This window comes from Podarcis vaucheri (genome assembly GCF_965113315.1).
Source record: "Podarcis vaucheri genome assembly, chromosome: 10".
In the NCBI taxonomy this organism is placed as follows: domain Eukaryota; kingdom Metazoa; phylum Chordata; class Lepidosauria; order Squamata; family Lacertidae; genus Podarcis; species Podarcis vaucheri.
Genome location: NC_138748.1, coordinates 31,830,242 through 31,850,565, shown reverse-complemented (window position 1 = coordinate 31,850,565; position 20,324 = coordinate 31,830,242). Strand labels below are relative to the sequence as shown.

General features: G+C 37.8%; 1 protein-coding gene across 2 annotated transcripts in view; it reads left to right on the top strand.

Moving 5' to 3' along the window:
* CAPS2 (calcyphosine 2) overlaps window positions 1-20,324 on the top strand; it is a 30,307-nt gene that overhangs the window by 3,390 nt on the left and 6,593 nt on the right. For both annotated transcript variants that reach the window (XM_082241116.1, XM_082241115.1), the window contains exons 3-16: window positions 576-622; window positions 1,977-2,022; window positions 2,524-2,649; window positions 4,495-4,527; window positions 4,946-5,134; window positions 5,562-5,684; window positions 6,227-6,294; window positions 7,860-7,979; window positions 10,330-10,404; window positions 11,539-11,634; window positions 11,731-11,824; window positions 14,564-14,682; window positions 16,018-16,094; window positions 19,358-19,512. In XM_082241116.1, coding sequence (XP_082097242.1) covers window positions 576-622; window positions 1,977-2,022; window positions 2,524-2,649; window positions 4,495-4,527; window positions 4,946-5,134; window positions 5,562-5,684; window positions 6,227-6,294; window positions 7,860-7,979; window positions 10,330-10,404; window positions 11,539-11,634; window positions 11,731-11,824; window positions 14,564-14,682; window positions 16,018-16,094; window positions 19,358-19,512 — 1,368 coding nt within the window. The remainder of the gene's footprint in view (window positions 1-575; window positions 623-1,976; window positions 2,023-2,523; window positions 2,650-4,494; window positions 4,528-4,945; window positions 5,135-5,561; window positions 5,685-6,226; window positions 6,295-7,859; window positions 7,980-10,329; window positions 10,405-11,538; window positions 11,635-11,730; window positions 11,825-14,563; window positions 14,683-16,017; window positions 16,095-19,357; window positions 19,513-20,324) is intronic.

The window sequence follows — 20,324 nt, the reverse complement described above, 5'->3', positions numbered from 1 at the left end:
ATATATATATATATATATATGTATATCATTAACCATTCTCTGGAAAGTCCTTGGTACATACGGTAGGTGAAGTTCAGTACTGGATCCTTTTTCATATTTTCCTCTCATTGCTCATGTTATAATTTTTCAAAACAATCCCTTGTTACAACATACTATCAGACACCACATCTGTCCTATCCTGTTGTGGTATGAAAAATACCATGTCACTAAAATGAAATGTCACTAAATACTGTAAGAGCTGCTTAGTGTGTAACACTAAGTCAAATCATTGTTTAGCCATCGTGGAAACACGAGGGTTCCCGGAGAGGAGATTTCAGTTGCTGCACTGCAACCCTGGTCTTCCTGCTGCTGTGCTGCTGCAAGGTTTAAAGTGTCATCCAATCCTGGGGCTATGGTTTGTCTCCTCCAGACAAATCACATGCTGTAAACCCAAGAACAAACCTTGGTTTCTCCCCTACTGTGCCCATCATTTAAATGTGTTTCGACCCTGATTTGAAAGATTTCAAATCTTAAGAGTTTAGAAATATGGAAAAAACCCTGGAATTAAACATGGTTCTATTTTTTTCTTCCCTTAGGGATGGAGGCCACATACAAAAACAAAACATGGCCCTCGACCAGCTGAGTAAGTCAATGTTTTCATTTTTTTTACTGTCTATGTTTTGTTTACTGTCTCCCCCCCTCCCACCCCTTCACAGCACTGTCACATTTTTCATTTCATATGAATCCAATGCAGCCCTTCCTTCTGTTAATGGAAGTTCAGCTGGTCCAGTGGATGCTGTTCCTTTTGGAAGGAGAATGGCTATTTTCTCAGATTCCTCCTGTCTCTTCCTTCCCCACCTCCCACATTGCTCTTGAGGGCATTCCAGTCCTCCAGAGCAGATTTGCAGGGGAAGGGGGAATCCCCCCAAAATCCTACCTTCTGCTTTCGTGAGTAGATCTTCAGCCTTAGGATCTCTAGCTCTAACTCTCTGAAAATAAGAATTGCTTAGTACCAGACTTTTCTTACATAATTCTACAAAGAGAAATAGTAATTCTCATGAAATTTTATTTATTGTGTGTGTGTGTGCATGCGTGTATGTATCTATAGGGTCCGTGTTCTTGTTTTTATATGTTACTTTGTTACTTTGCTTTCACATATTTCTCAATGAACAAGTTCATATGTTGAAGAAAACTATGTAGTGAGAAATGTATCATTCTTTTTACTACAATTATTCCAGAGTTTCATGTGCTTTTTAAACAAGTTTTGTACTTGAAAATTAATTTTTACATAGGGATTAGAGTTATCTAGGTACAGAGGGCTGTTGGGTTCAGGAATGAAAGACGTAGACAAAGGAGAAAAACTAGCCATGCATCTATGTACACTGGGTGAAGTAAATAGAAGTGTTATTATAGATAACATTTAGTGGCAGTGGAGCCTTGCTGAGCACTGTTTTCTTCTTGCAAATCTTTACACATTTCAATTATTTCACTGAGAACTAGAGTGGTCTCAGATGCTAAATATTAATAGCAGACCAAATGCCTCTTTCTAAATCATAAATATTCACAAATGCATTACCCACTTTCACTATGATTCACTTGATTACTGGATAGTTATAAGAGAAATAATTACAATAAATTTATTAAGAAAGGTAATAGAAATGCAATGTTGAATTGCTACTTATCTGAGTGAAGAGTGAAAAAGAATTAATCTTCACTGGCTCAAGCTTTATGAGATGGTAACAACAAATTGCCTTCCAGAACTTCCTCACAGAACTTCAAGGGTCCTTTGCAAATGGGGATGGAAATAGTCTGAAGTGCATTTATTTTCTTTATTTTCTTCTTTTACCTAATTCCATAAGGAAAAGGAGGGTTGGAACTTTTTAATTAGACCCCTTTAGAAATCAATGAAACTTCTTGAAAAGAAAACATTGTGGCATCTGAAGACCAAAGGAAGTTTTGAAAGCTTGCTACATTTTCTAATTTCTGATTTTCTACAGAGTTCCATGCCTTGATTTGGGAAAGCTGGGAGATTCAGAGGATGAGGTAACAATTATCTATTAATTTCAGAAAATTAACCAACTTTTAGATGTGGCAGTTGCTGGAAGTAAAAAACAATATAATATCTAGATCATATAGTGCTAGCTTGAATATGCTGCCCTAGTTGTCACTTACCAGTCATCTTAACTAATTTTCTGAATTCATTAGAACATTCTTTTAACAAGTTGGGTAGAATATGCAGCTGTGTGTTATATTTCAGGATAGAAAACTGTTTTGCAGCTCCTAATTGGCATTATTTGGATTAGGTTCATGTAAAAAACAACACTTTTCTCTGAAATTCGTATTGTTACTTGTGTGTGATAAAACTCTTGCCACAACACACATGATACTTGTGGCTGACTAATGTGGTCAGATAGCTCATCCTTGTGTAGTTCCAGTGTCCATAAATTTTATGAATTTGCTTCCTGAATTCTTGGGCAATTGGTATTCTGCAACAGTTTAACAAAGCATAACACTTTGCCTTTTTAAAAAGTCCTTTTATTTTAGGATGGTGATCCCTACACTCCATACAGTGGTGGACAGCCTCATACTGGTCTACTACTTTCATCTTCGAATATCAGCTGGGGTACTCCATTACAGAGCCCTTATGCACAACATTATGATATTCAACAGGTTAGTTTGTTAACAGGAGTATTTTCAAGCTATATCATCTTCAGGGTTATAGGAGATGAGGCACAAGGAGTGGGGTGTACTATCTTGGAAGGAAGAACATAAAGTATAAGCAAAGCCTCCTCTTCTCATCCAGCAAGGCTAGGGTGGCTATGTGGACCTACTCACCTGCTGCTTCTGGTGAATGCCATGGCAGTCCATAATAAAGCATCACTCATCCATGGCATGATCATTCATAAGCGGTGCATGACCAAGTGGTGGACTGAATGAGGGCCAATGTACCGCAACTGAATTCAGAGATGCATTGGATAGGTGAGTGCTGCAGCAGGGAGTGCCAGAGCAGACAGAGGGAGGCATTGAATCCCCATGATCCAAATTTTTCTCTTGTTAAACCCCCAAACCAGAAATAAAACTATGCCAGTCCTGAAGCTGCTTTAGTGAATTACCCTTCCATGGGAACCAATGGGAGGGAATCTGGAGGGGTGGAAAAGCACCAGAATCACCAGGAAAAGAGCTGCTCCTACGCAGCTTCTGTCCCAACTGGTGCAAGCTCAGGATGGATTGGATGTGGCAGTTCGTTTATCGTGGACACTCTTCTCTTCCCGCCCCCAGTAGGATTACTCTGGTCATTAGGTACAGTACAACCTTGCTGGTGTCTAACATTTTGATGAAATAATGTTTATTTTTAGGGTATTAATAGCAGATATTTCAGTGTCCTAATTTTGGAAAAAATGTTATTTGTACTTTAGTAAATGCCCATATTTCTCAAAAGAAATCAAATATTTTATAGCACGTAAAATGTGTTGGAAAAGTGCAAAAGGGTAACTGTTTGACTTCTACTTTTAAGTACATATAATAATAATAATAATAATAATAATAATAATAATAATAAATTTTATTTATATCCCGCCCTCCCCAGCCGAAGCCGGGCTCAGGGCGGCTAACAACAATAAAAATAGTTCAACATTCTAAAACATTCATTATAACATTAATTAAATCAAATTAAAATCAAATTAATGGCAACCATCAAGCAAATTTTTGTGCAGATTGCCAGAGGAGGGGGTCAGGCTGCGCCCTGACAAAAGGCCTGGTGGAACAGCTCTGTCTTGCAGGCCCTGCGGAAGGATGCCAGGTCCTGCAGGGCTCTAGTCTCTTGTGACAGAGCGTTCCACCAGCTTGGAGCCGCGGCCGAGAAGGCCCTGGCTCTAGTTGAGGCCAGCCTAACCTCTCTGAGGCCTGGGATCTTTAGGGTGTTTTTATTTGCAGACCGTAAATTTCTCTGTGGGACATACCAGGAGAGGCGGTCCCGTAGGTACGAGGGTCCTAGGCCGTATATTATATTTTTATGTTGTGATCTTGTTCACTGTTTAACATGCATCACTGCCCTAAATACACTGGTCATGATTGTATTCAGTATGGCTCTACCATACCCATTTATAGAGGAAAAGAGTCTTATTCATTCATGTAGCTGCATCAGCCATTTGCATGACATTACTAATTACAGCAGTCAGTTGTTTCAGTGGAACATTCAACTGAATGGCCATGATTAAAGGGTCTGTAGAAGACCGTTTCATGCATGTCCTGTCTGATAACACCAAAGTGTATAGAATATGCATGTGTGCCTCTGGGTTATGTATAAGGACTGTTGGTGTAGATGGGAGTAAGACTTACAGAGTTCATTAGAGGCAACTTCTGATTAAGCATTGGGTTGCACTTAAATATTTATAACTAATTTATTTTCCCCCTTAAGTAATATCTGAAATTAATTTCTGTTTGAATTATATTGATTAACAATAAATCTTTTTTTAAAAATATTTTATTTATGTTTCTGCTCTTTCTCTTACCCAGACAGCAAGAAAAACAGAGCTGGAGAAAGCTGAGGTAATATAGTTAAAGAAACATATTAAACAAAACTGTGTGTGTGTTTCAAGATAATAATGAAATCATTAATATTTCTGCTTTGGTCCAATAATAGAAAAATAAATCATCCAGATGCTGAAAACTATTTTAGAAAAAGTTTGCCAGTTTATAGTTTCATATTTCCCATTTATGATTTGCGTGTGAAATGTGGATTGCTATATTCAAGATAATAATGGAAGTTTGTAGAAATCTTTGTCCATTTCACCCATTTTGTAGTTAATTGGTATAATAATAAACTGCCCTATTGACAAATAACTCGACTTTCATTTTACAATTGTACCATGATAGTTTTTGGCAATTTTTAAAAAACGAAGTGTTTGCTATTAAACTTTCACAATTGCAGTTGCTGTTTTGACTGCTCCCAATGATTCATTCTCAGCTTTCTTTGTGGGAGCAAAAGACAGTACCAGAAAATCTGCCACCCCCAACAGATAAATACAAACTCAAGTATCAGCAGTATGAAGCAGAAATGAAAGAGGGATATAAACAGTATTCTCAAAGAGTTGCAGAAAAAAAAGCAAAGGATAACCAACAACACAAACCTGCAGAAAGAATGGCTGAGGAAAAGGTAACATTCATACTTCATTTGACACTTGGAACTCTACTTATCTTTATGTGAAAGTACTGTGTTCAGACAAGTGATGGTATATAGAATTTAACATACTATTTTTATAAGTTGCATACTGCCTTGATTCAGAGAACAGAATTAGCACTGCGGAAATAAGTTCTCATAGGTGGATCACCAGGTGCTCAAAATCTACATCATTTCAATTTATCAGCATATATATAGGTGAACAGTGCAAGTTTAAACCAGCTCATAATTCTGGGAAGTTAAAAAAAAGAGTTATGTGCAGGACACTAGCATAGGTTAGAACCTACAAATATTTCTTGCACATTCTGGATGGTGAGGAACACAAATCAAATGCAACAAGTGCTGGTCTTGGCCACTGATTATCAGTGATAATATCTAGATAACATATTTTATTCCCACATAGGATTTACAGCCTGAAAACAAAACATATGATGAATTGACAGTTTTTGATGAAAAGGCCCTTCTGCAGCAATGCTATACAAGCAAACCCTACACAATACAGCACAGCATAAGAAAATTGGAAGCTGTAAGTCTTCTGGGAAATGTAAACTTGTTATAAAATTCTCTATATACTAGTTTCTGTTCCAAGCATTTTTAAATAAGGAGGATTTCCTACTTACTTGGGTTTAGCTTTATCTCAGTGACATAGGATTCAAGATTCATATGACTGACTGTGTTTCATTTCTGAGCAGCGTACAAAACGTATTAAAATTAATTCATATCACTGTAGTCACATAGCTTCAACTAGTCTATTATGCTGTGATGCTCTGAATGGAAGCAGAAGTAATGGAAACAGTTTTTCTTTCTGTTAGAATGAAATTTGCACATATGACAGACACTCAAATTATCTTTTCTTCTCTAGTTGAATAAAAATGTGTCTCTAATAACCATAACTGAGTTTATGAATCATCTGTGTAAGCTTTTTAGTGGGTGACATTTTATGTGTGTCCTAGTTTTACAACCCAAATCCACTGTTAATTTTTAAGAGATCCAAATGATCCTAACATTTTAACAATATTTTCTTAACTGCTGTAATTACATATTTTTCTCTTTAATGTTTGCTTGCAGGAGGATGTAGCAGCAGAAAGAAAAAAACAAACTGTAGTGGAACAAGTAATGATAGATCAGTTATCTAGGTAAGATAATAAATACAAATGTTGATATATAAATGTTGACGTATGTAAAAGATAATAAATACAATGTAGATATATGTATTTTTTCCAGAAAAATGGATGCAAATTAATTCAAAGTGCCTAAGGTTCCAATGCTAACCACGTCTACTGTGAATTAAGTCCTATTGAATTCAATGAAGTTATTCCCAAGTAAATGGGATCAGGATTGCAGCCGAAATTTCTAAATTCAATTGGATTATGTCACTGTTTATTATTGATTCTATAACCCAACTTTCCTATATCCACATAGTAATTTGCATCATAAAACATGAAAACAAAAAAGATATTGATAATGATAAACTTAACCTACTCTTATTAAGCATGCATACTTAGAAGGTCTCCTTATGTTCAGTGGCATACTGCTGAGTAAATATAAGATTACGCCATAAGATTATTATGCTAGGCATACTGATTTGTGCATAAGATCTATTGAAATTGATTTTGTAAATATGCAATGGTCATTATTTATTACCTCTGAACAGGATGTAGAACAAATATAAAAGAATCTGGCAAGCAAGGTCTAATGTGGAACAAGATAGGACTGCCACCTTACTTTTCCTCTTTGTGGCTGACAGAATACTCCTTTCTTGTTCACATCCATCATCTCAGGCCTGCACATGGAGCTACAGTATTCCTATTTCTGGTGTTAGGGAAGGAGGACAGGCAACTCCCCATTTACACATATTCTAGGCATGTGCAATCGCACACACACACACACACACACACACACACACACACACACACTTCTACAAACCCGTAAGTGGCACAAAACAATGCAAAACCAGCCCTAAAAGAGTGTGTAAATGGCAAAAATGGTGTGAAAATAGTGTCTAGCAATCCCATGAAGCTTTGCAAGTGAAATCCCAGAATCCTTTGAGGCCTGTGAAGAGTTGGAGTTTAAGCAAGGATGTTTGGAGGGAAGAATTGTGGTGGAGTTTGGTGGATTTTTGGTTTTTTAAAAAGTGTTTTTCAAGGGTTGCCAGAGGTTTAGGGGTTTTTGCAATGGTGTTCCCAATACATGCGATTTCACTTAAACACAAGGTGCCTCTGAACGTAGTCCCTGTGTAAATGGGGAGTTGCATGTATTTAAAAGAACCCAGAAGAGAATCATGTTGTGAGGCACTGTGAGCTGAGCGGCAAGAAGGATGGGAGAAAGAGTTTAGGGAGGAGGTAGAATACACCAGGTGTGCCTGTCCTTTCTCTCTCCCACTTCCTCCTCCGCTCATCAGTCCCTGTGCTTGTTTCCAGTGCATCCTGCCTCTGCGACAGAAATGTGACCAAATCTTTTGTTGTGAATAGGGTTAAATGATGAAAGCATAACTTAGTTATACTGTGTAATTTAGATAAAACATTCATTATTTTAAAATTGTATGCATAAATTTGAATGCATAGATTCTGCGGCTGTCTCTTGATGTCTTCTATGTAGTAGCTAGTTCCAGTGTAAGAATTTGACTTTATATTTTAATTCTATAAAACTAGTTCCATGAAATCATGTGGGGTTTTGGGGGTTTTGTTTGTTTGTTTGTTAGAGCTGTGATAAGTGATCCAGAACAAAATGGGAATGCTCATACTTATGAGAAGGATCTTATGCTTCCAGGATTAAGGACAGCACCTCTGCGCTTTAGAAAAAGAACATTACATGAAACAAGGTAAGTATATGCTGTTGTGTTTGCTTGTCTTACTGAATATAGCCTTAAAATTATTTCAAGATGAAGCTTTGGTTGATCTTAGACAGTGTATCTGCGTTTCTTTGTTTCATGTAAAAGAGAGCCAATCACTCAGACCTGTTTTGTCTTTGAAATAAATGTTTTGTTTTTTCTTCATATTCACAGTTTAGTTATGGTTTAAGACAAACTGTTCCTTATTGTGATGTTTTAACTGGATCATTAAATCTGAAAGAGCCCAGGTATAAGAAACATGACTTATTTTTTGTAACAAAGTAACAGCTAGCTTTTTTCCACAAATGGAATTAAGCAGATGAAAGATCAACAAATGCAATATACACCCTTGGATGATCATTTCTAATTACACTTTTAAATAAGATTATTCAAAACAGATCACTGATCAGTTGTACTATGCTCCTTACAAAAACTCTGCTTTGGAGACAGGACCCTAAAAGATTTCATCAGTATATTTTGACAGGAACATATTATATGCCCATATATTTTGATGGGACCAATCCAACAATCTTCACTATAGATTGAGACTAAGGGTGATATTCAACTATTTTTTTCTAAGACTAGACCCATTAAAATTAATGAACATAAAGATACCGTTCATTATTAGGTGTCCAACCAGACAGCAGTATTCTGGTTGATTTCATTCTAGTAAACAAAGCTGTTGAATTGGAGCACAGCTTGTTGGACCTCACATAGCAACTGTTCTTCCCTGGGTCTTTCCTGGGATTATTGCAATGTGGGGTTGCCCTTGAAGATGACTTGGAAACTTCAATTGGTCCAGTATACAGTAGTAAGATTACTAACTGCGGTTCCCTTTGGATCACATATAACTCCAGTTTTAAAATATCTGCATTAGTTGCCAGTTTACCTGCAGGTCCAATTCAAGGTGTTCACTTTAGTGTTTAAAGCCATAAATCACTTAGTCCCCAAATATCTGAAAGACCACCTCTTTCCCTACAGACCCTCTAGGGTGCTAAGATCAGCAGAGGGGGCCCTTTTGGTTGTTCAGAAGCTAAGGAGTGGCAGCCCAGGAGAGGGCATGCTCTATGGCAGTCCCTAAATTGTGTGGAACTCCTGCTCCACAGAGGCGCATCTGGCAACCTTATTATACAGTCCTTGATGAATGCTGAAGATGTGCCTCTTTGACCTGCCCATTGGCAAATGAGATATATATTTTTAGGACCCACCTTATTTTTAATTGTATTTTTTATTTTAAGTTTTTAAAAACTGCTTTAAATTGTGTTTCGTATGAAAACCATACTGGGGCCTTAGAGTGAAGGGTGCATAATAACATTTTACTACAGTTTCATAACCGTCAGCCAGTTTGGTAACATCCCCGGTGTTGTCCTATCTAGTGCTTGGTGTGTCTTACCATATGTCAATAATCTAGATAAAATGGAAATTGTAGCCCCTTTCATGTGTAAATCTCATGGAGGCATCATGGAAAGACCAGTGTCTTACATGCAGTCGGCAGAGGTGGAGCTAGCTGCTCCAATACCTAGAGCGGTGTACATGCTGTGCACCTGGGGGTCAGGCTAGCTGCAAGGGGGCGGGGTGAGTGTCCCGCGGGCGGGGGTGTGGTGATGTCACCCCCCCTCAGGGATGACACCTGGTACGGACCGCACCCACTGCACCCCCCTTCCTCTGCCAGTGACTGTGGGCCCTATCTGCACTTAAGAAGTCTGTATGTGTGCTCACACATAGGGATTACTAACCATGTGGAAGCCTAATGCATTGAAGCCTGTGCACAAGCAGCAGCTATTCATCCCTAGGCTTTTTTAGTGCAGACATCCATGCCAACTCTTGAACATTTGGGGTGAGCCAGCTGTGTGCCTGATGCCAGGGCCAGCAGTGCAGCTCCACTCTCTACTCATTGGGCCTACCCTGTGTATGACTTGATTGAACATCAATCAATGTTACAATTGGTTTTTTTTATTTATTACATAGTTTCCATTTACGTAATTGTAAGCTGCCTTAAGTGTTTTGCAGAACAATGGGATATAAATATTTTGATAAATAGATAGTGTTACCTACATCATTGTAACGCTGAACTGAAGTGGGCAGTTTAGATCATTAAGGAATTTCTTCACAGTGTTGATCTCCACTAGAGAGCTGTGAAAAAGGAATGTGGCTGATAGCATAAATAGTGAGAACATATTTCCTGTTGTATTTGTTGTTGGTTTGTTAGCAATTGGAATTCACATGTTGACTTTGCCCACTGCTTTCATGATTTGTTCTCCTCGCAATTCATGAGCGTTTTTAGGTTCAAAAGTAGCTTGCATGAGGAATGTTTAATTAATACTGTGAATTATTTTTACAGAATAAGGACAAGGTCAGCATTAACTGAAAATGTGCTTTCCAACAAATTACGCTTTGATGGTAGAATACTGTCAAGGTATGTCTAAAACTTTTTAAGTATTTTGTAACGCAAGTATGTTTTAACTGAGGATGCTCCTTTCATGTCTATATCTTACTCCAATAGTTTCTAATAAGATAATGAAAGAATATTGCATGTTTTTCCCTGAGGAAGTCTTGGAAGAAAGGCAACCCAGGGTGGCAGACTAGGTGAGGAATCCTTCTGTATAAGAGCTGGGAGGGATGGAAGGAAGGGCAGCCCTTGGTGTCATTGGAAGATTATCTGATCACTGAGATACAGTGGGTAAGATTGGAGTCACCGTAAGCCACTGTGGAAATGGTGATAGTTTAGCTCCTTTGCGCGCGCTCTCTGTGTAAAATCAAACTGCTGCTGCTATTGATGATTATTTTACTGCTTTGTTATTGTCTGAGGATCCAGCTAGCTAGCTAGACCGTTACTGATTGGTTAAAAATTATTGTTTGACGTATTAAGTATTGTGCTTTGTAAGGTTTCAATTGTTTACTTGAGACAATATGCATCTGGGCAGTGGTAGATAGAGGAGAGGAGGCACGGAATACTATTTTTTGCAAGGAGGCTATATATATATATATATATATATATATATATATATATATATATATATATATCACACTGCCCTGGGGTAATTATCTTTAGATGTTCTTTTATTGAGGTTATTCACTGTTGAATTGCTGATGATGACTTATGTGTTACTTTGTATGATTGTTTATCTGTTGGTTGTTAACCACCCTGAGCTGCAGTTCGGAGGAAGGACAGGATAATAAGAAACTAAAAAAGCCTCGTGTAAAATATTTCACAACCTGTGTACTGTGGCCTTAATCTAACATTACATGAACAAAACAGTGGGCTGCTGTTTGCACATTTTAATGGACTGAAATAAATTAATAAATAAGAGTTTTGTGAATGTAGCCCCAAATTGTTGACAAAACTCTTTCATTTGCTTAGAGGAGGTAAGAGGTAGGGGTATGCCTGCAAGCATAGGAAGTAATTCATTTGTTCATTTACTTTGTATCTAGAAAATTATTCATATGGTAGATGTTGATGTACCTAACGTGCCAAGTTCTGGTCTGTTCGGTTGATAGGGTTTCCACTATTTTTTAAAAAAACTTACGATGGCTTTTGTTACCATTATAGAAATGGTCGCGATGCCTGTCGAGAACTGATTGGATTTTTCTTTGCATATGACAAATCTCTAACTGTATACGAATATCGGCAGTTTGGTAAAAATAGGTATGTAGAACAAGGAATAACTTCAGAATTTTATCAAACCATTACTGCTCAGGAAATGAACTTAAAGGTTTGGTTTTGCTTTTTAATTTTGCACAGAACAAATGCTCTACCTTTCATTCAGAAGGGAGTTTATACTCATCAGCGTGGACAGAGAAAAGGAAAGCAATACTGTCTAAGTGATGTCTATGTTGTAAGTATGGTGAACCTCTATGACAATGCTTACCTAAGGGCTTGTGGTTCTGCATTTTTTAGGCGTGGTGATTTGATCTTTCTATAATATTTTACTCTAGTTCCTCAGTACTAAACTAGACAAATTAAGTTATCTTGATTTCTGTAGCCAATGAAAAATGAGCCAGGAACAACATCCCAAAATTGGGGCGGCTTGGGGGGGGGTGTTATTTAGTGGGCACAATGGGATCTGCCAAATTTGCAGGGAGGTGTTTTGACATTTTGGAGAAAGACTGAATGTGCACCACAGGAAGTTTTGCAAGATTGGGCTCAGAGGTTGGAAGATAGCGGCACAAGTTGGCAAGCAGGGACGAAGACTGCTCAGCAGCCCTATGAATTGAATTGAATTTTATCCAAAGTTGGTTGGATGAAATATTGGTTCCACAAGCACAGTAAATTTCTCTTAAGTTGGAACAAAGCTGTGTCACTACAAAGGTGGTTTGAAGAATGTTAATCTGGGAGTATTATGGAAAGGAGACATACATTTGCAAACTGAATAATCTGAAGTCTGTTGTTGAATTCATGGGTGGAGGTGGGGGCTTCCATAACACCTCAGTGCAAAAATGTAAGTAAACAGTAAAAATCTACTTAATCAGGAGATTAAGGGTATGTAATGTGGCAGATGATATATGTATATTTGTGTAGTTTTGTGATGAGATGTTAGTTTAATGTTCCTATTTTGGTTTTAATATATTTCATAAGGCCAGTTGCCTAGGAAAAACAGGGATAAGTACTAATGTGAGAAATGGGGGATGCTGCGGCAGCCTGGGCCAGCTTCGCAGCTGCTGCTAAAGGAATCAGAATATTGGGAAAGTAACTGTTTGAACTGTTAGACCAGGGAGAGGAAGAGAAGGAATGGAGGGCTAGTGAGGAAGGAAAAAGTGTTGTGAGCATCTGGTGGGGGGAGAATGATCAAGTGCTGAAAGCAGCTGTGGGGATTGAGACAGAACGAAGCAGTGTTGGGGAACAGGACTGGTTATCCACAGCAGTCTGGAGCAAAGTATGAGTGTCCCTTCTCAGGAACACCACACTACCATAAGGGACTCGACTGGGGAAAAGTGGTGCAGTGTCTGTTCATCATACAAGAAAGGGTAAAGCTATTCCTTCCCTCATTAATAATAAAGATAGTTTTAACAAAGGCATTTGTGTAGGCACTTTCCAGAGTACGGACTTGGGAGTGTGACCCTCCACTTGTCACATGTCAGTGGATTTGCATTCTGTGCCTAAATCTTGGTTTTATGAATTGTTCTGTTGAATACAGTATATCAATTGTCAATAGTACTGTATTAGTGGAATAAGACTGCATGTCTTACTTTTCCCACAAGAGGGCAATCAGTAGCAGTCAGGAAGGGGTTATTAATTGCTAACTTTTATAATCAAATTACAACAGCTTTGTTTCTTAATGGGCATTTCCTTTTATTGACTAACTGCAAAATGCAATGGCACACTTTTTGCAAATTGATCATAATTTATTAGAATCTAAAAGGATTTACTGCAAAATTTTAAGACACCACAGCGGTCATTTTTAGGTGTATTGTTTTAGATATTGCTATTCTTTTTAGCATTCAAGGAAAACAACAGATTGCTGAATAATAGGTGACAGAAGAATTGTGTTCATTTTTTATTATATGGTCCAGAACCTTGGGTGTGAACTAAATATGTAAATTAATTTGAAGAGGTGCCAAATTATACCGGGCAGTTAATACAAAGAGAATACTCCTATTGTGAGGTTTTTGCAATCATTCTATGAACAGAGGGATAAACAAACTTGGGCTTTTGAGAATCTGTGACCCATATTATTTGGAGCAGTCTTTGATTCTGCCACAATTGAGTCTCTAGTAACAAGTTTCTAGCTGGATAAAAGGGTATTGCAAGCTCCTCTGTATTTCCTCCGTGGTCATTGGGCTATCACAGCAGTCAGGATAGTTTTTTTAGCTGCTCCTCTGTTCCTCAGTACATGTATTGAACGAGATTTCTGTAGTACATTTTGGAAATAAACAATTGAAGCTCTTAAGTTTAGATATATTCTTCATAACTACTCATTGTTAAAGATGTCACATCATGGGGGGCACATCACCTTGAACAGGTGAACACTCTTAATTCATATTGCTATGAATCACTAAATACTGCTTTTCTCTTCCCCCATCCAATTCCCATAACTAGACACGTCTTTAATTGAGTGCACCACTTTGAATGCATTTGTTCATGTCACTGTACTTGTAATTGTTCTAGTGACTAGAACCTTTCCAGGCTGTGCAAGTAGAGAGGTTCTATGACAATGGGAGCAATCAACAAAGGCAGGGAGCAGATAAAATCATGTTACTAAATGAGGGCATTGTTAGGAAATAGAGCTAACTTACTGCAGGCACTTGGGGCATTGTGGGAATAGACAAGGTATTTGGGTGGAATGGAGCTTGTGGGTGGCTGGTTGGCAGAATGAGCAAGGACAGCTGAAGATTGAGAGTTCTAACTGAATAGCAGCTATTGTTGCTAGTATTGCTAGAGAACATTAGATAAACTGCTTAGAAGAAAGGAGAAGACTGAGTATAGGAACCAAATGGTGTCTGTGCTTGCATAAGACAAACATATGTGAAATTGTTCATCTTTATGAAGATAGTAGTGATGAGTGAGTTATATTTTATGGAATATTGTAAGGAAAAAATAATAGGGCATGCTTGTAAATCACTTTTATTGCCGACAGGGAGCAGACCTAACTTTTTTGAGTGTGCAACACCCTGCCCTTCCAGAAAGTATGAAACAGAAACCAGTATTTACAATCCGTGTCACAAATATTGACGAAACTGCTAGAGCTTTTCTAAAGTAAGTGAATTTAGCCTCAGGGGTCAGATTTTATTTCTTGTTTTGAAAATATGTTCACAAACAAAGGTTTATGTTGACTTGGGAGATTTGGGGTTTTTGCTGGATCTCAATGGGCATAAGTGTTATATCTGATTAGACAGATACTGTGAAGCTGAAATTACTAAGATGGGGAAGTGGGAGGGTCATAATCCTTCCCTTTATGAAGCTCCAGATAAATGGAGGAAACATACAGGCAGCACTATATTACATTATACATTATTATGTTTTCTTTCAGAAAATGCAACTGTGAAATTTTATCTGAAGGGGGAATCTAGTGTTGTGGGTGGGTGGTGAGGGGCTCCTTAATACTTTCTCCTCAGGCCATTTCCCTCCCTTAGCTGCTTGGACCCTGCAAGAGAAAAGAAACAGCACAAATTTCTCTTCAAACTGCAGCTGTAGCATATCCATTTTTTAAAACAAAACACTTTCTGTAAAAAAAAAAAGCAATGCATTATATCCTCAAAAGGTGGGAATTAATCAGCAGTTATTCTGTTGAAGATAAAGGGAACCCTGAAGTAGGGAGCAGAACAAGAACGGAGAAAATATTAGGGGCTGGATCTACATTGATCTTTTAAACATTACTGTAACAATAGTAGATACATTGTTATAAAACATCACTTTACCTTTAACATACTGTTTCCCTATGGCTGGTGGCTCGTTGCTCTGCAGTGCCCTCTGGTGTCACATTTTAATAACACATTATTAATGTTATAAACCACGAGTGTAGATCCACCCAGGGTTTCTGCTGCCACAAATGCCACTTGCATTCCTATAATCCTTGATCTGTACTTCTAGGACTTCCCTGATAGCATAGCAGGCCTAAGGTTTAGAGATCATCAGTAAAATCATAGTGGGATTTTTTGAAGGTGAGTGAGGGAAAGAACTCTTTAGCAAGACAAATTAGAAGAGAGGTAGTAATTAGAAGCAAGGATTGTAAAGATGCTAAAATGACAAGATGGGTGGTTGTTGGATAATCTTCTAAACTGGGTAGAAATATGCAACTTATTTTGAATTGGGTTGAACTCCCTCTGAAGAATCAAGCTCTGGTTGACCAGGTTGTGTCTTCACCTTAAGAGCACTTATACTAGCTTTGGCTGGTTTGCCAACCTAAGAAAGGGTGCTTTAGGGCATTTAAATAAATTGGTTTCAAAGAATACTGAATTTTGATCAGTTACTATAAAGCATTTTATAAATTACAAATAACTGCCTTTTCCTAGCAGGTGATAATTTGAATAGATCTATGAAAGTTAACTTCTGTTATGTGTAACGTGGTTCTAATGAATTAATATATTATAGGAATTTTAATGTGGAAAATGAGGAACATGCTATCAAACAAGAAGGTGAAGACAATATTATTTTACGGAATGTTCAAGGTTTGTATATCCCATACCATGTGCCTTCATGGAAGGATGGTTTTTGCTTTTTAACTATATTAAAATATATAAGCGTAAAATCCCACCTTTATTACTGTTATTATTATTACTATTATTATGTTTTCCATTAAAAAAGGAGGTGCTGGTACTTTGTACCAGTGAGTGTTTTCACAGAAAAAGCCCTGATTATTAATATTTATTTGCTGCTTGCTAAAAAAAAACTTGTCTCATAGCAACTTACAATTTCTTTCAAAAAGCATATAATTCCAAATTAAAATATATCAAAAAGTTATTGACTTAAAGTTCTCATCCTGCAATAACATAAAAAGGATACTTTCTACCCCACCCAACTAAAGTGGAAACAGCAATTAAGAGCAGCATGCCAGCTTGAATCGCTACTGCTTTTACATATAAACTGAATGTACCTGCTTATCTTATCTCTTTTATTTATGCTGCCACCACTGATTTTTTTCTAGAAAAACGTGCTGGTACTCAGCGTGAAGTTGTTATAGTAAGTGCCACACTTTTTAACAACAACAACAAAAGAGGTGCTGGTACTACATACCCTTGAGTACCCCCTGAAAAAAAAGCACTGGCTGCCACCATTAAATTATTAAAAAGTTCCTATTCATATAACACACAATACTGGATTTAGTCATGGGATGAAAAGGCCGGAGACTTAATTTTAAAAGTCAAGCAATTACTTATTAAAACTTGTTTATAGTATTATATTATATAGAATTATATAAGTTATTTGTAGGTCAGATGCTAGATTTAAAAGATATTAGCTTTAAAGAGGTATCTCTTTTTTTGTCCTGGTTCTCTTCTGTATTCTAAGCCAGTGGCCAATTACCCTTATCTTCTTTTCTCTCTAGCTAACTCAGGCTTTACAGAGGACTTTGCCTGAAGTCTTCTCTTTGGTCAAGGTTCTTTTCCTTAGTTAACTCATGGGCTTTATAAAGGATTCAGCCTGGTCAGGAATCACTGTGTCTTGAGCAATGTGGAGAAAAGCTGTATATATGTTTGTTTATGTTCATGTTTTGAAATGAAAATAGTTTTTAACTGATTTGAGGCCTTGTACTGTTACGATGTTGTAAGCCTGTGTAACAGTAGATCTTGGTGACAGATTCTAGCAGAGGAGATAAGAGACCTATTGCTTCCAAGATTTTATTAAGTGGGGCCATGACCAGGTAAATCCAGTCTGATTGATCTAGGTGACAGCAGAATGATTGAGGTTCCACTCATATGGGTTTTAACTAGGTTTTGACAGTTGAGGAGTGGGGCGATAGTGATTTGATGAGGGCAGTGTGAGGTATAAGACCAGACAATAAATAACAGAGAGGAAACGGAAGCTCATAATGTAATACTCAAGTGTGTTGTTATGCTTATCCAATAAAGATCAGCAGTAGTAAGCTAGGTGCGGAGGAGTTCTAAGACGCTGTCCTGTATATAGATTTTACCAGAGGAAGGTTGCACAAGGTGAATTTGTAAAGTTGGCCAAACTGTCCAAACAGCTAGAAATACAACTGACTCTCAACTTGTGCTGGGGTTGGTGCATAAAGCCAAAATCATGTTTAGTCAAAACACCCTCTCTCTACACCGCCAAATGCTCTCCCAAGGTGAGTGCAATGGTAGGTACAATTGCCAACGTTTTTCTCCACCCAGATGTCCATACCCTTTAATTTTTTTCCAGCCAAGCACATAAAGATGAATTTGCACAAGTTAAATGTGTGTAAATTGCTAGTTGATTGTACAACCAGAGGAGCTTTTGGTTGTAGATGTAGATTGTTCCCAATACCTGGGCTGGGTTGTGTGCGTATTTGATTGGGGTGGAATCTTAAGGAATTTTGTCTCCAGTGAAAGGCGCTTGGAGATTGTTGTCAACAACGGCGTCTCTTGAGTCTTCAGAAACTGTTAACAAATTCCTTTAAGACCCCAGTGTATCCCTTTCTGCAAATAGCATCCCTTGAATAAACCAACAATCTTAGTTTAAAGTTCATCTAGTGGTGCTGTCCCTTCTCATGCCTAAGCCTACAGTACATGCTCTTAGAAGATTTTGAAAGCATTCTGACTGAATGGGTGGCATTCAGTCTTTAAAGGCGTTGATAGCTAAACCTCTGTGTTTATATACAAGTGAAGCTGTGGAAACCCAGTGTATCCAACACAGACAATTGTCCACAGCTGACAAATCTGGGTTCTGTTATTTTAGAGCTGCTGTTTACTCTTTCTTTCTCTGCAGACTTTCTAAGAATTTCAGCCATGGTGTCCTGGCTGCTTCTCCCTGGACAACTACATGCTGCCACTAGGACCTCTCACGCCTCCAGCTGCTTCCTCTTGACAGCAGGGGCTTCTTCAGCTCCCATTCTTTTCATACTCTCTTTTTTGTCTTCTCTCAGACTTTGATTCCAGACTCTCCCACAGTAGTGCTGTGTCTGCCATTTTATCCTTTCCTGTCAGACTCCTTTAACCAATCAAAAGGGTCTCTCTGACATGCCACTGGCCTTTAATTAAGGACCAGTGAGTTCAAATGGAACGTCCATTAAATGGTCTGTTACAGCTTGGCCTTTTTGATTCTGTTGACCCATGTAAATGTAACAGTCTCTGGTGCTAGCAGACATAATGGAAAATTTCACAAGACACAATCACCTCTTTAGTAACTATACAAACATAGCTGTCTATTGGTTTTGTATACATTATATCTGCCAGGCCTCTGTTAGAAGTAAATTGACCATCACATTCAGCAAACTATTTACAATTCAAACAGTTTTTATAACGTAACGACATTTACTTATGTAACTTTAATTTCATAATGTTCTCCATGTTCTTGGATTTAAAAAAAATGTTTCTAGTGATATTTGTTTCATTTTATTCCATTTGTGTCAGTGAATAACTATAATTATTAGTTACAACCTAAAGTCCTTTTATTCTGCGAGATGTAATAATGTTAATATTTTATTAACATTATTACAAATCCAGAAGAAATGGACTTTAGGTTGTTACTAAGAAATATAGTTATTTACTGATGCAAAGCAAAACCGTTATGTATCCATTTATTTCTTTACTTTATTTAAGGTTCTCTCTTAGCACAGTGGAAGAAAATATTTTTGCATGCACAAGGTCAGGGGTTAAATACGCAGCAACTTCAGTGAAAAATATCTCATGTAGCAGGACTTTCAAAGTCCTCTGCCTAAGACCTTGGAAAATAATTATAAGTCAGAATAGACAATATTAAAATGTTCCCTGCTTTTACCTTTTTTTTCCAGACAGGCTAAGAGAAAAGCTAAGTAAAAGAGGAGTTCGTACAATTACAAGATTAGGAAAGTACTTCCGGGAGCTAGAAAAGAAACAACATGGAATTCTTACAAAAGCAGACTTCAAACAAGCACTGAAAGTGTTTCATTTAGACATTTCTGAAAAGGTATGCTGTCATGAACCCACTCTTCTGAAGGAATCTACTGATCCCCATCTGCAAACAGCCTAGTATGTTCCATCTAAAAAACTATGCTGGGTATATCTCAGAGGTAAATTGCTGCCACCAACCCTCTATGGATTGTTTCTTTCCCAGGGTAGAAAGCAGCTTCCCTGTACCAGTCTAGAACAGTTAAATGTATTTTTATTTAGAGAACATGGAGTTGGCATCAGCAGAACAGGTAACGTAGAAAGCAAAAGGAAAATATAAAAGCTTGCCTTCTCTAGCTCTGTATAAAATCAGTTGCTTGGAATCAACATTTAACATATTTTTATGGAACATGGACTTTGATTTTTATGCTGACATACACACCCTCCTTTTCAAAATTTTACTTCTGGGAGGCAGAGTTCTTGTTTCAAGCAAGTATGAGAGGTCAGGCTGGTTGTCAGTAGTAATCTTCCAAACCTCATAGTTTATCTAGCTCAAGACAAGTCAGAGACAATCTCCCTCCCACTCACTTCCCTCATTGCTACTGTAGAGGCTTCTAAGGTGACAGAGAGACTGGTTGGTCTCTTCTCTCTCCCACCCCAACAGCGCTGTTGCCTGGACATCACTAATATGCTTGACATCATTAATGTGGATGCCAGATTCCAAGGAAAACACATTTTTCAGAGCTTCTGGTACCAGGAACTTTGAACATTTTAGTTTCCAAGGGCCTGATAGCCGTACTAAGAAAGACATAAGCACAGTGGGGAAACTACATTTCTCCATGTCACTGATACCTGGAACATTGCTGTAGGTCATTAGTTGCCACTTGTAAA